This window comes from Salminus brasiliensis, chromosome 5 (assembly GCF_030463535.1).
Source record: "Salminus brasiliensis chromosome 5, fSalBra1.hap2, whole genome shotgun sequence".
Classification (NCBI taxonomy): Eukaryota; Metazoa; Chordata; class Actinopteri; order Characiformes; family Bryconidae; genus Salminus; species Salminus brasiliensis.
This window is the reverse complement of record NC_132882.1, coordinates 19,913,061-19,930,025: the sequence shown is the minus strand read 5'-3', so window position 1 is coordinate 19,930,025 and position 16,965 is coordinate 19,913,061. Positions and strand designations below refer to the sequence as shown.

The 16,965-nt window shown below is 42.5% G+C and overlaps 1 protein-coding gene across 3 annotated transcripts; it reads right to left on the bottom strand.

Moving 5' to 3' along the window:
- Positions 1-852: 852 nt before the first annotated feature.
- On the bottom strand, positions 853-16,022 carry scmh1 (Scm polycomb group protein homolog 1). Of its 3 annotated transcripts, none has more exons than XM_072679773.1 (17): positions 15,944-16,022; positions 15,170-15,311; positions 14,257-14,306; positions 14,015-14,092; positions 13,604-13,674; positions 13,159-13,393; positions 12,342-12,430; positions 10,921-11,167; positions 7,074-7,327; positions 6,802-6,960; positions 6,522-6,648; positions 5,976-6,176; positions 4,759-4,926; positions 4,074-4,190; positions 3,798-3,932; positions 1,808-1,950; positions 853-1,703 (listed from the first exon to the last, which is right to left on the bottom strand). In XM_072679773.1, exons 3-17 carry the CDS (start codon positions 14,279-14,281, stop codon positions 1,581-1,583), a joined length of 2,172 nt encoding a protein of 723 aa, XP_072535874.1. In that variant the 5' UTR covers positions 14,282-14,306; positions 15,170-15,311; positions 15,944-16,022; the 3' UTR covers positions 853-1,580. The 3 variants fall into 3 exon arrangements, with proteins under 3 accessions (XP_072535874.1, XP_072535876.1, XP_072535875.1); XM_072679775.1 differs by having other exon boundaries at positions 10,921-11,164; XM_072679774.1 differs by having other exon boundaries at positions 15,170-16,011.
- Between the last annotated feature and the right edge of the window lie 943 nt (positions 16,023-16,965).

Sequence of the window (16,965 nt, the reverse complement as noted above, 5' to 3'; positions counted from 1 at the left end):
TTAGAAAAATAGAGTAATACAATATGGCCTTGTATCAGTATAGAACAGGATACTGTGGAACATTTCTGGTCAGAGGGCTTTCCCAGTGGATCCACTGCTGAAAGACGAAAGTGCATCATGTGACAGACTTGCACAAGTTACTATGGAGTACATACACATACACACACTCTGTGGGTTAGGTCAGTTAACTGATCTCTTAGCAGTTCCTTCCTGTTTGCCGTGAGGATGTGGTAAGATTTACAATATGTTGCATCTCTCTTTGCAGTCTACATGCACATTTGCCACCAAGTGAAGGTCACGTGCCAACACAGAGTACACAAGTTCAGATGAAGATCTGGTGAAATTGTAAACAGGCTGATTATTACTGAGGACGTATCTAGCGGTTCAGAAATGCCTCATCATGCAAGGCTAGATGCCTAATGACTGATATTGGCACTTGATGTTTGGGTTTCAGCCATTAAGAAACAATGAGTTTCTAACAACAGTGTTTGAAAATGCTTCTATGCAAGTGTGGATTTGGTAAAAACGACCAACCCAGGTTAAGTTGTATAGAACAAATGTAATCACACCTAAGTTTGTGTGAGTGTTCTCTATTAACACACTGTCTCCGGACTGCTGATGTTCAGAGTTAGGAAGTGTCATTATTTCAACACATCGCTAAACAGCCTCATAGACCCAATCCCTGAGATACATAACCAAACGATTTGGTGCCCCCTAGTGTTGATTTGAGACTAACGCCCAGGTTGAGACCTCTGGGCAGTTTTGGGGTATTAAAAGGCTGGTTCAGTCCTGAATGAATCACAGAGCCTAAACAAAGCAACAAAAATGAAAGAAAATACTGCAGAAGACTTGTTATTTTATTACAGTCTTACTGAGTATAATGTTCACAATGTATGAACTCTAACAAATATAGTATAAAACTTTTTAAAAGTACAAATAACAAACACCATGTAAACATCAAGACAATACAAAAGACACAGTTTATCATGGCAGTAATTGCAAGGTATGTGTTATGTATAAAGTACAGTATTAAGTATGAAAAACAGTCTCTGATGGAGACATCAGTCAGAGCCAATCCCAAAGTTTGTTGGGAGAGATCTAGTGTTGAACTGAAGTTTATCAAAGAAAATTGATTTGTATAGAAAAACGAAATCCAAGTCCTTGTGGACTGAGGCTGTCATCCATGAAAAATATAAACATGTTTAAGAAACTGAGGCCCGAAATTGGCCTAGATACTGTCCACAAGGCTCTGATCCTGCATAACTTTAAGACCTTGGCAGAAACTTGAAAACATGTAACATTCAGGATGGAACAGCGTGAACAGAACTGTGCGTGAGTCAGCTGACCCTAGCATGAGACAGGGGCAAAGTGTGCTACATGTAATAGGCACCAAAACGTACAAGAAAGACAAAGAGAAACGTAGGCAACAACAGACAAAGGGAAACAAGCTCAGAAACGGCCAGGCTTTCAGCCTGCTGAGCGCTGCTACAATTTGCTTCAGTATGCTTTCTTTGGGCATGGGTTTCCAGAATGCCCTGTGCTTTCTAGGATTTAGGAGACCGCCCTGATGCCTCTCAAGATCAGCGAACCTGTTTGAGTTTGTCGATATGGAAGGTGAGCTTGAGGGCAGGACCAAGCTTCAAGCCCATGTATTTCATCATCATGTCGCTGCGTAGAAGGAGGAGAGCCTTCCCATCAATCTCCTAGACCATGGCAATAGCAATGGATAAGAAAGCAGCACAAAATCAGCATCACAATAAAATTGTGTAGAAGTGTTAGCATCTGCACTATGCACTCCTATACATACATGTTTGCGGAACAGGTCTGCATGCGGGCCCAGCTGAGGGTCCACATCCCTGATAAACTGCATGACGTCCTCCACTGTCCACAGGTTTGGGTCCTGGCCACTGGGTCGGGGGCTTTCCCTGGAGTTCAGGAAACGCTCTGAACCTGCACACAGTATAGGTAAAAGTTATTGAATAATTTGCATACTTGTATAATGGCGAACCAAGTAGCACAAAGGTTTGTGCAGACTGTAGCTAAAAGTTTGCTATGGTATTTCGCAAGCACTTGGTGAAGATACTCAGATAGGGGGCAAATCATTCTAATGTGCCCACATGTATGTGCATAAGCACTTGTGAAAAATATTGGACACTTTACAGAGTCATCCACTTTGAAAGAAATCACAGCTTCCAAACACCAGGAGCATTTCAGTTCTTGTAGACAGATTTTTCCTTTTTTAAAATACAATACATGTCTAAATGTGGACACCCCTTCTAATGAATGCATTCAGCTACCAAGGGCCCTATCCTACATCCTGCGCAAGGCACATCACAATGCTCATTGCTATCTTATACCCCACCAACTATTTTCATGCCTTCTGCCTGCGTTAATTTAATAGCAACGGTGCTTGCGAATATATGTACGCCGATTGGTGTGGTGGTTTCAAAATGAGATGTGTTTAGGTAAATTTCTGGCGTATTGCTATCTTGGCGAAAACACAGGTGCGCCACTGACTGAAAACAATCTAGCTAGACGTCAGCAGTCAGACGTTCATTGCTATCTTGGCAGTGAATTTTCAACATAGGCACGTGCCCAACGTAAGTACACCCCTGCTTGTTATGCACACATGGACACGCAAATCCATAGTGCGTACCAGTTGGCAGCTATGCAAACTTTTACATCCACATTATATTCCTGCTCTTCCCATAAATGACCTGCTCACCACACCTTCCCAGCATAAATGAGCAGGTCAGTTTCCTCTGCTGAGAAGTGTTATACAAGTCCAGGTAGCTGCGCCATGGAAATAGCAATCCGCCAAAGTCAGACAGCATCTGGCTCTTAATGTCAGATGACATGCTGATTGGTTTATTAAACACTACACCCAAAACACACATGATTAATTAAGAGACTTAGTACATGCCTTTGCACATTTGCAAGGCACATTGAAAGGCGTACTTTTCACGTCCTTACGAAAGCAAAGACACACTGACTTGCCCAAACCAACAGTGTGCGGTTGACGGCTCACCTAAAATGATCACTAAAATAAGGCCCTTTGAGTTGTACTTATTACTGCCAATAGAATTAAACTCTCTGAAGCAGATAAACATGAACCTATTGCCGCCATTCCTAATGCCAGAAGTGGACTAGAGGGGCCCCCAGCACTGAACTGTGGAGCAGTGGAACTGTATTCTCTGTAATGATGTTGCTCCATTCAATACTTCTGGAATGGTTTGGGAAGTTGTGAATGAAGTGGGGTGGTGATCGACCAACATCCTGACCTCACTAATGCCATGGTCAATAAATGCAAATTCTCACAGCAATGCTCCAACATATAGTAGAAAACCTTCCCTGGACAGTAGAGACAGTTACTCCTGGGTTTGCTGATATTTTGTGGAATCAATTTTTTCATCCACCCATGCCATAATGCCAGTGCCACTGGTGTGCTAACCCAAAAACATTATGGATCCATCCCCATGCTTAACAGTTGGCAAGGCATGTCTTTCCAGATTGTGGTTAAGGAGTTTTTTTTACCACCACTCTTGATTTAGCTTATCTATCATGCAGGTTCTCGGCAGCCATATAAGGGTTTAATTTGTCTTATTATATTACTAGCAGTTTTCTCAGAAAACTGTTTTTGGCGACAGAAAGGAGGGGGTTGTGCTCGGAGTCATTTGTCAAACAAAGTGGAAGCAATGTATTAATTGTGTGACTTCCAAATACAACAATTAGTACAAGTACACTAAGAAGAACAAAAAAGTAAGTAATGCAAAATCTGAAATATTTTTTGCACCCACCTGCAGAGCCTAAGCGGTGAAGCCGGCTGGGGGAGCTTCTGCTTTGTGGATGATGATGCAGACCCAGATTCTTACCAGGGGACAGTGGAGTTTTTTCCAAGTGCTCTGAACCTCCATTCTCCAATGTAAAAAGATCTGCCCACAAACACACATAAATTGATATTGTGTGTAAAACTGAGATAATGAGAGTGTGTGTACAGTGCGTGTATTGCCCTGCATACCCTGGAATGAACATAAGAAATAATGGCAAGAACATCCAGCTAATGAGGGGAGTACCTTCAGAGGAGAGGCGATGGCTTTTTGCAATTTTGTTGGGCAGTAGGCTGCTGTTGAATGATTCCTGAAGAAATCTTTTAGAGCCTCGACCAGGTCCTGAATTTAGGTCCCTCCTCTCTGACAAACAAGGGGCATGAGAACACACATTAACATTTACTCATATATGTGCAACATACAGTACTCACTATGCTCCATTTGATTTGGCCAGCCAGAAAGGTACTATAAGCACACCCCTCACCCAATGACAGAAAAATATGCACTATATGGACAAAAGTATCGGGACACCTGCACATTCAATGTTTCAATCAAAGGTCAATCAAGGGTATTTATAAAAAAACAAACAAAAAAAATCCAAACAAACAAAAAAAACCTAACTGTCCAGGGATGGCTTTGCACTACATTTTGGAGCACTGCTGTGAGGATTTGATTGCACTGAGGTCAGGATAACCAACTCATTCCCATACTCCCCAACTCATCCCAAAAATACTTAATGGAGCACCATCCAATGCTCAATGCTGGGGGGCTTTAATTTCCGCTAGCACACACCTGACATTAGGCATTGTGCTAGTCATATTTGTCAGCAATGGGTGCAACTTCAAGTAGCTGAATGCATTCATTAGAAGGGGTGTCCACAAACATTTGGGCATATAGTGTAGCATCTGTATGTGTGTATAGGAGAGCACACCTGTGTAGGTATGGCTATCATAGTGGACGCCTCCGAGAGGCACAGGCTGGCTGCCAAACAGCGGGTCGCAGTGCAGGTTGTGGCAGAGCTTCTCTAGGAAGCGCAGCACATAAGTCACGCTGTTCACTGCTGGCAAGGTCAATGTGTGCTGCTGCTGGTCAAAGTGGGCTGCAGAGCAAATGGCCAGAGGTCAGAGAAAAACAGTCAAGTCATTTAAAAAATCACTTTGTGACTCTGATTGTACTGTGTGTATCACTTCTGACTTTTTCCTTCTGTTTTAATAAAAAAAGACAAAACAGCAAAAATGAATTCAGCATGTGATCGACTGAAGTTCACAATCAATAGTTTGTTTAATGAGAGCTGGTGAGTGACAATGAATAAAAAATATAACATTTAATTTAAAACTGTGGTGTATCATTTTTATTGTGGTGTATTTTAGTTGTTAGTAGCCATGCAGCCTAACAAGCGTGCTAACTAACTAACTAAAGCTGGCACAGAAGAGTAATTAAGCTATATCAGCGGCTCCTTACACAGAGAAGTTTCCAACCTAAAGCCCAGAAAAATGTTTTTTTTATTATTAAGCTTTTAAAAGCATTTATGGCTTATAAACCCCTACCAGCATTTGTCTGAAAAGAGAAATGCGAAAATGATCAGCTAGTAATGAAATGGCCCTTAAGGCTTGTCCTGACCTATTCATGGATGCGGACGTGCCATAGTGACGTAATTGCAGACGTGCCATAGTGATGTAATTGTGGACGAAACAGACAGGCACAGAGAAGTTGTCCTTGTGACTTCACCTTTATCCAGTTATATACACAATCTTAAAATTCCTTTACAAATAAGCATTTGTTTCCTTTGTTCCTTTGGTACTGTGCGGGAGGAAATTTGTAAAGGAATTTTGAGATTGCATTTATAACTGGATCATAGCTGATCACTGTCGCATTTTTCTCACAGGTTTTCAGCTTCGTGCTTCAACATCTTTGCACTACAGTGCTACACCAGTTCTGGCACCACAGTACGTTGCTACCAGGGATGGTGGCACACGAGGTATGAACATCAAGCAAAACTAGGTGGACAGCATCAGGACGGTATAAGGGACTCCACGAAGGGCAAACAGAGAGGCTAAGTGGAAGAGGGAATGTAAAAACACTATTGGATGAAAAGACACTGAGAAACTAGGAAAGCTACAGTGCAGACCTGTGTGTCTATATACCAACCTGAGATGAGCTCTCCTCCATGCCCTGGTTTAAGGCAGTTGAAGACGATACTCTGATTGTGGGCACAGTCCACACAAGCCTGTACACACTGCTGCAGCACTGAGGATGCCCGGCCAGGACCAAAGTGATCAGGCAGAGTCTGCACCCGTCGTGCATCCAGGTGAGGACCAACTTTCCCATGCTTGTTCAGGTACACACACACTAAAATGCACACACAGTCAGAACAAGAGGAGGAGACATTAGACAGCATTACATAGCTGTTTAATCAGCAATTTATTAATCAAAGTTGATTCTCTTTTTTTGATTGTGAAATGTAAAGAACCAAATCAACAACATGATAGTAGTACTGAAGACATCTACACTACTTGGACAAAAGTATTGGGACACCTGCAAATTCATAGTTTCTTCTAAAATCAAGAGTATTAGCAATAATGTATCCAGCTTTGGGGGGGGGGGGGAAATCCCATCAAGCATTTTAAATGCTTGATGGGATTTCCACAAACATTTGGGCATATAGAGGACATTATAAAATTAAGCTTTTAGTACCTGTTGGAGCCTGCAGGGCAGCGCTGGGAATGGTGGCATTATCCAACGGCACAGAACTGGTGTCTGGCTCTGGAGTGCTGCTTGTTGGGGAGGTGGGCACTGGGTCAGGTACCACACGTGGTTTCCTCTGTTTAATAGGAAGGATTACACACATATGAATACGGCACATCCAATCAGTCATTAATATTCATAGAACTATTTAAATCTGGATGCCACAGATGATGAAGGACACAGGTTAAGGTGACATTATTAAATGCTGCATTATAGAAGTTAGAGAGACCTTGCTGCCAGGTTTTGGACCTCTCTTTTTTGGAATCTTGATGGGCTCCATCTCCCGCTGTTGCAGTCTCTGAGCCCAGCTGGCTGGCAGTCGGCCTCTGGGTCTACCAGGACCTGCCATTGCTCCCTCTAGCCATGCAGACTGCTTAGCCCAGCCCAGCTACATCACACACACACAAAAAAGAGATAGATATAATAGGCAGACCTAAGCCAAACAAGAAAGATTCAAATCTAAAAAATGCTTGTGTCCCAGTACCCTTGTCCCTGGTGTACCTTGCTCCCAGGCTTGGGGCCTCTCTTCTTGGGGACTTTCACTGGTTCCAGTCCTTTTTCAGACTGATCTACCGGAATCCCCACAGTGGCTGTAGTTCCCTTCTGGCTCCAGGGGTTGGTCAGCTTACTTTTCCTGCGGCCAGGCTTTCGTCCCTTCTGGGCTGGAGGCCTGGCGGGCGTTGGGGGCATGCCTGTGCCTTCCACACCACCGTCAGGCAGGGAGCTTAAAGCACCCAGCTGCTTCTGTAACCCCACTGAGAGGAGAGAAGAAGACGCAAGTAAATTGTGGATTAATCGAAAGTTATTTCATAACAGTGGGGAATGCAGCCGTACTGCCACTGTTACTTTTAACAGCTGCAGTGAAAACTTACAGACCGTGCAGCTGTTGGTCACATGAACGAAGTGTGTGGGGGAAAAAACTACAGTTTGTAAATACTGAGCTACAAAAGCTATAAGGCAACACACAGAGAAAGGCCACACATCTGCAGCAACATCACTCTGGTGTGTGAGTGGAGATCACAGGCAAGGTAGTCAGATATGGACTCCACTCCCAACTTATTTAATGTGCAAAGACAGAGGCAATTGCTTTAGTCAACTGCTACATCCCAAACCGTGTCAAAATAAAAGTCACTGATACAAACAAACAAACAGGCTGTGTCAAACTAAGCCATCAAACAGGCAGGGTCAAAATAAAAGTCACTAATACAAACATAGCAGTAGGACAAAACTTTCAAACTATAAAGGTAAGATTACTTTCTGAAAAAGAAGATTTCTGAAAAAAGATCCAGGACTCAAAAAACAGTCCAAACCGTGAGTTTTGTGATGCATTACACCACTAGGTGTTTAGGTGCTGTACCAAGTACAATACTTCATTACTAAAGTTAAGACACAGATTTTAGACAGACAAGATAAAAGCGTATGTCCACTGCAAACGATTTTAGTATGATACACCAGACATTTCATTGACAAGACAAGCATCTCAGCAATGGCCAAAACAAACATACAGCAGACAGCACTGCAGGGCTTTTGTTTTCAAAGCCAGTGACCCATTTTGCTTTGAGCCACTGAACAAAGCCACGAGTTGTGTTACACTTTCCTGATGCCAGTACCCCCTTTAACACAGGGTGAATGAGTTTGAGAGAGAGCGAGAAAGAGACATAAATGAGGAAGAACTACTCACAAAGCAAGGTTACCACACAGACAGAAAATGATATCAATGCCTAATGTTAAAAATATGAAAAACACTCAATCAAGGAACATAGGTAACACTAAAAACACAAACACATATACACATCCTTCAGCTTACACAGTGCAGGAGCTGTACGCACCTGTACAGGCAGCCAGTTCTGCAGTTTACACCACGCTGAGGAGCACCGGAGAGCTTTACACACCGCTCAACTCAAAGTGAGAGAGACAGACAGAGAGACAGACAGACAGACAGACACACACACACACACACACTGTCTGCAGAACGGCCTGACCTAAAGTTGGTGTGTATGTGCGAGTGCAAATGTGTGATTGGGGTGTTACAGGCTCTACTTACTTCCTTCCTGCCCTCAGTTTCGATCTACTTGTGAAGACCTTGCAAAACAAACCTGGGAGAAGGTGATGGCCTTAGGGTTACTGATTTTCCCCTTTAGTCCTGGGAGAGATTCATACCCACCAGCAGTGTGCTAATATATGTCAATGCAGAGATGCAAAGCAATAGATACAGTGCCTTTCAAACAGCTGGCACAACTGCTTGTTTTCTTTCTCCACCATCTATACCTCACAGGGGCCCCTTCACTTACACACCCAATTTGCATGCCACCCACACCATCTACTTACAAGGTACAACTCTGAAGCTTTGTATGGTCATACACACTTAAGACAAAAAGTGTCTGATCTGGTCTTATCTGCTAATCAGAGTTTTTTTAAGAGCAATGGATTCAAATGAACTTCAACATGCAACGCTTGGCTCCCAGGGCAGAGACATCTAAGCGCTGACCCTATGATCATCATGATGTGGCGATGCCACAGCCATCCATAGCTGGGAGTCCCAGAGAGCATAAATTGCCTCACTTTCTCCCACCTTCTCCCTCCATTAATCTGCACATTGCTAGTCACTGTTAGCTTATGCAACAGTAACTGGCAGTCAGTGTTCTACTCCAAGCGTGTTCAGCTGTTGCACTAGCAGCAGTTTAAAAAGATGGCTGGCATCCTCCCAGCATTGGTAGCATTGTGTTATGGGGGGAGTCCTAGTCACTGGGTGGATATGGGAAATTAAATTGAAAAATATATATTTTTAGAAAAAATATCCTGCAACATTTTTCAAAGACTCTTTGAGTAGCCAATAATCAGCAAGAATGTTTACAATTATTGCCATTATGTGTCCATAAAAATGCATAAAAGTTCTGTTTTTTCCTTTATGAGAAGGGTTTCATTTAATGTCATTCAAATTGTTACAATTACATATTCATATATATATATATATATATATATATATATATATATATATATATATATATATATTCATACATATAGTTACTTTAATTAATAATTACTAGTTTCTTCAATTGGATTGTAATTGAGTAATTGTTATTACACTATACAGTCAGTCAGTCAGTCAGTCAGTCTCTCTCTCTCTCTCTTTCTCTCTCTCTCTCTCTCTCTCTCTCTCTCTCACACACACACACACACACACACACACACACACACACACACACACACACACACACACACACAGCTTCTAATGGCTCTAAATCTTTAAATCTGCAGTGTCATGCATTCAATGTGTCTTGACCAAGCAACAAAACCAGCACACAGCTTACCACAGCTAGGTCCGTTCCAGAGTGATGTGAGGTCCTTGGCTTGCTTTTCATGAGCCTAATGGAGTCTCTCTCCCTCTCTCTCAGCTGAAACTTGATGGCCCCATGGCCTCTCTTTCACCCTCTTATCCACAGTCCCACCCAAAAAGTTGTGCCACTCCTTCCTTCACTTCCTTCCTTCTCTGACGTGACACAGTACACCCACATAATCAGTAACCCTCTCACTCTCTCTTCCTTTTATGCTCCTCTTAACTCTATTCTCCCAGTGTCTGGGAAGACCCCGGGAGCAGGTGCCAAGGTGAGGCCCACTGCTGGGTATTGAGTGTCAAATTAGGGCTTTGGTGCCAGCTGGGCAGATGCCAAGAGTTTATAAGGCACAAAACAAACAAAAATAGAAAATAAAAATAAAAAAGGTCTACAAAAAGTACCTGTTCACTGGAAACAAGCTTCTTTCTGTTAAGCTTTAACAGCCTTAATTTCTTGCTCCAAACAACTACAGCAGAGGCAGTCTGCCACTGAACTGTTACAGCACTACTACAGCACTGTTTTGGTTTTCATGCCGTCCCAAAAAACAAAAGTGAAAGTCTGTTCCAAACAAAGCTAGGGGGAGGACAGTGTGTGGGAGCAGTAGCTACATTCCCAGTCTAGCCCATATAGAGCTAACCAGCTGGCCAACATGAAGTTGCTCTGTGACACACATACAAAATGCAAGCAATTTTTGTAATGTTCATATCAAACAAAAGCAGATTATTTTTAGCTGTCTGGCTGGCTACCCATCAGCACAAGCTGTGCTGTGACATTTTAATCATGGTTTTCTCTGTCAGGTGTTTGTGGTGTGGGAGTGCCAGACACTGATGAGAGTAGGTTACTGATTTCAGTGCTCTCGTTTCTTGGTTACGAATTCTACTTTTTAAAACATTGGGCCTTAATTGGATGCAACAGAGTCTGAATGCTAGCAAAAGGACCAAGCGCTTAATCAGATGCCACAAATTCACAGTGGAACAGACAGACAGACTGACTAGACAGAGACAGACAGAAACCTTTAGTGCCAGGTGGCTGCAGATTGTCTCCAGTAAGTGCACACCAGCCCACTGGAAAGATGTCTCTGGAGTCGTAACGGCAATAGTAGTCGAAGGCGCCCCTCCAGCCGTCGAAGGTGACCAGCACCTCCACGCCTCGCAGCGCCCCCACTGTGGCGGGGCAGATGAAGTGCGGGTTCTTCCTATCCACTGCTTCCAGCTTCATACCCACCTGGAAACAATTCTGCTCTGGAGAGGGAGGCTCCTGCTGAGGAAGCAGAGGTGGTGTAAGGAAAGACAGAGGACACAGAACGAAAATCACCATGAGAAATAGAGCCAGCCCACCCTAAAGAGATTAACTTTAGATCTTCTCTGTTTTTTACTGAATTCAACTGTGGTAAATTCAGTTGGTAATTCAGTCTTCAGATTTAAACAATGCAGTCCCTTCTTTCCTAAATAAAAATACAGTATTTATCAACAGTATCTGAAAGCTTCAGCAGCCACTAATACCAGCAATAAAATTCTCCATAACACTGGTCATATGTGTATCATTAATAGGAGTGGGAGGAGCAAAAATCTCTACAGAGGGAAATGCAACATGAACGTTTCATGTGGTCTTTAGGTTGTTGTAGTTTCAAGTTGAACATTATTTTGGGCATCTTCTCATATTTCCAAAGCAATGTCATTTGAGAATGTTCTCAGTAATCAGACATATTTCATAAGATTCACCTTGTAGACCAGAGGTCACTAATAGACAAATTGTGGTCCTGACTCAAACACTGTCCAATCTAGACCTACAACCAAACAAACGATCAAGAAATATTTCATTTTGATGGAGTATTTATTTTAAGCGGTACCACCTTTCTAGCCTTTACAATACAGGTTTAGCGGTGACAAAATAGTCCATACCCTACTCTCTCCTACCTAAAATTGATAAAACACTGAACAATTTATTTAGCACGCTAGTATGGTATCACTGACCCTAGTTTTTAAACACAAGACCAGTACCAAGCCAAAAAAAGTCACCAAGTAGTTCACCAAGTAGTGCTGGAAACAAACAAATTTGGACACTTCCTCATCAACATTTTCAGCACTAGTTGTATAAGAACACTCGTGAGTGGCTGAGCGGTGTTAAAAATCATTGTATAACATGTCCTTATACACATGAATTCAATTCTGAGTCAAAAGTTAGTAAAGCTTTATCCTGTTCAGGGAGTAAACAACTGTTTACGGCTCTTCTACGTAAGCCTACTATTAACAACTACATGGGAAAATGTCTAAAATTCACAGTGTCTTGTAACAATCACGTGGTCATATGAGCAAATGTTGGCTCCTTCTTTCATTCCTCTTTTGGTATAGTAGTTTCATTGTATATTAGGCACTCATGCAAGGAGTATCTCTGACAAAAAACATGTTTGTTGTTTGGAATTTCCGACAGGTACCTTATGAAAGATGCGTGTTGGTGCCATCTCAGCACCGTTGAGTGTTTTTAGTAAGAACATGGGCCAGGACGATGCATTCAGGCGGAACCCTAGAAGACATCATTCACACTGAGAAATCATTCAATAGCAGCGTATTTCCTCACTTCAAAGGTAGATGTTAATGCACTGAGGCAGCATTACTAAGCACATAAAAAAGGCAGAGTACAAGGCAACTTCTAATCAACTGAACCAAATTACCATGTGGCTAGCAATGACTGCCTGACATGGATAAAATTCCATATTGCAATTACAGTGTTAGGTTGCAACATGCCTTACAATACATTAATAACATAGTAGCACATGAATAGGATTGGCCTCCGTTATGGTGACATAGATTTGTTCCTCGGGTTTATTTGCAGACAGCAGCCTTCTGCAATATCAGTACTGCCATGCAATAAAGAAAAATCGAATCTTGGTCTGTCATCTAGGTAAGTAGAGACAGCCAGAGAACGGGCTTTACTAAAGGCTTCAAACACAAGACTACTGCACTAAAGCTGATAAAACTTGCAGATGTTTTTGTTTTAAGAGACAAAAAAGCAAAACAAACTATTTCTACTCTCACCACCATCTGCAAAAGATCACCAAAAAAAAAAAAAAAAAGAGATAAATACAACACTACAATGAACTCCAATGTCTTATTCCCACTGTTTCTTAGACTGCAAGTAAAAACATGTGCACAACATATTTATTGACTGTAATTGTGCATCTGATCAGAATTTTGTGCTGATTAATTAAATACTGTAAACCTGGAAATTTGAAAACTGTGTGTTCTGCTCACCTAACGGTGGCTGCAACATTCCTCCGCTCTTCTCACAGCTGCCGATGGGCTGGATCTCGGACGAGTCCACCAGCCGCCAGAAGTCATTCTTGTTGTCACTCCCGTCCAGGCGTAGCCGAAGGCGTGATCCGGTCAGTCCCACAACCGTGGCGATGCAGGTTGACGTGGTGTTTCTGGGATCCTGGGCCTCCAGCTTCATTCCTGCCTTGAACTCATTTGCTGGGGGTGTAGTGCTCTGTGGAAGATGAAAAGTACTGCATTCGTACTCTTACAATGATTACAACAGCAATACTATCACTTTCACATGATGATGAGAAATGGTATTACACAATCCACCACGACAGTCAGTGCAAGCTGTTCAATACACACCAGGTGTGCTATCCAACTAAGCTGCTAAACATATTCATTGTTTCAAAGTTGTGTCTGTAAATAAGAGAACACTCACTTGTTTGAAGCAGTGGGCAGGAGCAGCTATAGAACCAGTCTCTTTCAGATACTTCTCCCAGCTGAAGTGCCCTGAAAGAGGAACAGTTAGAAAACATTCCCACCTGCTGTGTGCTTTCTATGATACAGCAGTAGTACACATGCAGTCTTATGTTTAACCCCTCAGCAGAGGGTCTGGCTGTACCCTATATGTCGCACACATGGGTAATAAAGTTTAAAATAGAAAATCTAAATGCCAGCTTTCACCCTCCCGTCGAATTTCTGAAGATTGTAGCCTCATGGGCAAGAATTTAGTTTTCTGAATTTTCTGAAATTCTTCTCATTAGGTGCACTGCAGATGTCAGCGCTAATTAAGGGAGGGAAACCTTAAGATGAGTCGTGAAGTTCAACCAAATATAAACTAAATAGGTACCTTGATACTGTGATGGAACACGCGACGGCCGCCCACTGCGAGGGTGCTTGATACGCTTTGCATCTTTCCATTCAATAGCTAAAGGAGAAAGAAGCACATCATATACCGTTCTGCTTGCTGAGGAAAATCAACAGCTTACTGAGCAAAGCTATATCAGAGAAAGGACAGAGTACAGAGATTTGATAAAATAGTGTTATTCCTTAAATTGCACACAGCTCCAAAGACACATGGCATCACCATACCTTTGTGTAGCACAGGTTTTCTCATGATCCTGCTGTATTTCGAGCTCCCTCTTTAGAAGAACACACAATGTTTTACAGAGTATTAGTGGAATTTAAGCACCTGCTAGGCATACAGTAACCCTGACCTTGAACTACAAGATTCAGAAAAACAGGCTGAGATTGTTTTTACTTAATAATACATGCATCCAGTAAAGGATGGGCCATCTTCCTTGGGGAGACACCAATGGATCATCCCAAGTATCACGGTAGAAAAATAAAGCGTTAAAACATGATTTTAAATTCTTTGATTTAATACAGATCAGTCCCACAATTGAATGCATTTTGTCTAAAAAAAAAAAAAAAGTTATAAAAAAATCCATTCTCTATATTTAATAAATTAGTCCCTCGTTTTAACTAAAGTGTCCCCTCTACACTTAGGGAGCAACTTATTCTAATGAGAAAACGGATTATGTCCAAATATTATTTTTCTACCTTAATGCTCCATGCTCATCAACTTAGGACTGAGCAAAATGTTTCTAAGGAGCAAACAAAGCTGTCAATTACACGTTGTCGTTTTGTGTGGACCGTTAACTATGATCCAAGACCAATATGCCCCAGGACTTTCCTCAAAGACACTTCACCTGAGGGTCGCAGGGTCAGAGGACGAGGTCAGAGTGAAGTGGGAAACGGTTACATCAGGCACTTAGAGAAGTAGCTAGTAGGTTAACGGTAGTGCTAAATAAAGCTGAGAGGCTTGGGAAAAAGGCACCTCTGGCTAAAATAACGCCCATGGTTTCAGCATATGTTTAACGACACTGATATCTGATCCGTTTCTAGTAGCTCCCGCTGATTACTACAATGTAGAGAGTTGAAAACATGTAGTTTAGCTAAAATACTGCAGAGTCCGAGAAACAGCAATAACATGCACGTTTACCTTAGGTCTGCATTAGTGTCCTGGAAAACTGGCTCCTTCAGTTAGACTGCTGTTTTCTTCTTTCTTTCAAAAGAAGTGCGCCTTTTTGCGCCAAGAGGATGGCGTGAAAAAGCAGGCGACCAGTCCCTCCTCCTTCCCCTGCCTTCGCAAAATGACAGCAGCAACGTTATTTTCCCGGGACACACAGCGAGCTAGCAGCAGCACACGCTCTGGGAGAGAGCTGGTATAGCTAGCTAGCAAAGTTACCTGCTCGCTACCTGACCACTTCACGAAAACCAAAAACCGCCACCAGTAAAAGCTGACCACAGAGCCTGACCTATGGTCAGACCACAGCGATCGATAAATAAATAAGCCAGCTCTGTGGCGAGGCGAGCAGCTAGCTACCGTGAACGTTCCCCGTGTCTAACCGTAATAAGGCACGGCTTGCTTTTAGGGCACTTCTGCTCAGCGCTAGCTGCCTAACACGTGGGTCTTCAATAGCTGCTCCTTTCACCTCAACGGCAAGCTCCAGCATTAAACACGCGTGGCAGTGGTGTCCAGCTGAATGGTGGTGTGAGTGAGTGGCAGTGGATGTGTGCTGGTCCACGGCAGGCTAGCCAGGCTAACAACAACAACAGCGTCTATCAGCTTAGCTTAGCAACCGAGAATAGCAACGTGGAGACAGTTCAGTCAGCCCTCTTTCCACCAGCTCACTAAAGCTGTGTTCACAGACCGAGTCCTTGTTCTGAAACAGCGAGGAAATCTGAGCGTATGCGTGTAAACATGGCTGTTTACCTTGTTCGGAAAGGTTTGTGTTAATGTCTCAAACGTGATGTTAGTCCGCCATGTTTTCTAGTGCGCATGTTACATTAGTCTGGTTTTAGTGAGGGGCGGGTGAGAGTGGAGTGGAGCTGGACGGAGGAGACCCTCACACACACGCACACACACACACACGCACGCACAGCAGAAACTGCCTCTACTAGAAAGATGTGTAGTAATGCTATAATAAACATCTATACGATTCCTGTTTGAGTATGTCCTGCAGTACTGCGATGGGAAGCTGAAATCCTCATGTGGTAAACTGTTGTTCACACTGATTACTAAACCAAAAGCTGTGGATTTGTTTAGCATTGCTATTTATCTGTTTTTATTTAGGTCTGGGGGAACAACAAGACCACCTTCCTTCAAGCTATATTAATAAACATTAAACTGATTTTTTTTTTTTTATCAGTTTACCATTACATCAAAAGAAAATAGGTGAACTCATAAGATCATATTTTTTCAGGTAAAAAAAGATAAATTAGAAAGCTTATTAGGGCAGTTATATACATATACATGATACGGACAAAAGTACTTGGACACATACACATAGTACACCTATTGGAGCTTTTATTACATCCCAATTCTAAATTTATGGGCAAAAAAAAGGGGTTGGTCCCCCCTTCCGCCTTTGCAGGCCAGCCAAGTTCCTCCACACCAAACTCACGTAACCATAATTTAATGGACATTGCTTCGTGCACTGGAGCACAGTCATGATGGCATGCTTCTTCAAATTGTTTCCATACATTTTGAAGCATACAATTGTCCAAAATATCTTGGTTTGCTAAAGCAAATTAAGTTTTCTCTTCATTTAGGAGCCTAGGCCAAGCCCTGATATACAACCCCATAGCATTATCCCTCCTCCACCAAATGTTGCAATTGGCACAATGCGATCAGGCAGGTAACATTCTGACAGATACAGAAGCGTGATTCTTCACTCCACACGCTCCAGAGTCCACTGGCTGTGTGTTTTACACCACTACATCCGACCGGTGCTT

Bases quoted from the DNA above. Each gene is read 5' to 3' on its own strand.
- scmh1 (XM_072679773.1), bottom strand. From the start codon at position 14,281: ATGAGAAAACCTGTGCTACACAAAG. The intron at 13,675-14,014 runs GTACCTATTTAG...TTCCTCTTTCAG, and splicing joins TGTTCCATCACAGTATCAAG to GGCACTTCAGCTGGGAGAAG. The intron at 4,191-4,758 runs GTGTGCTCTCCT...CTTGTTTGTCAG, and splicing joins TGATAGCCATACCTACACAG to AGAGGAGGGACCTAAATTCA.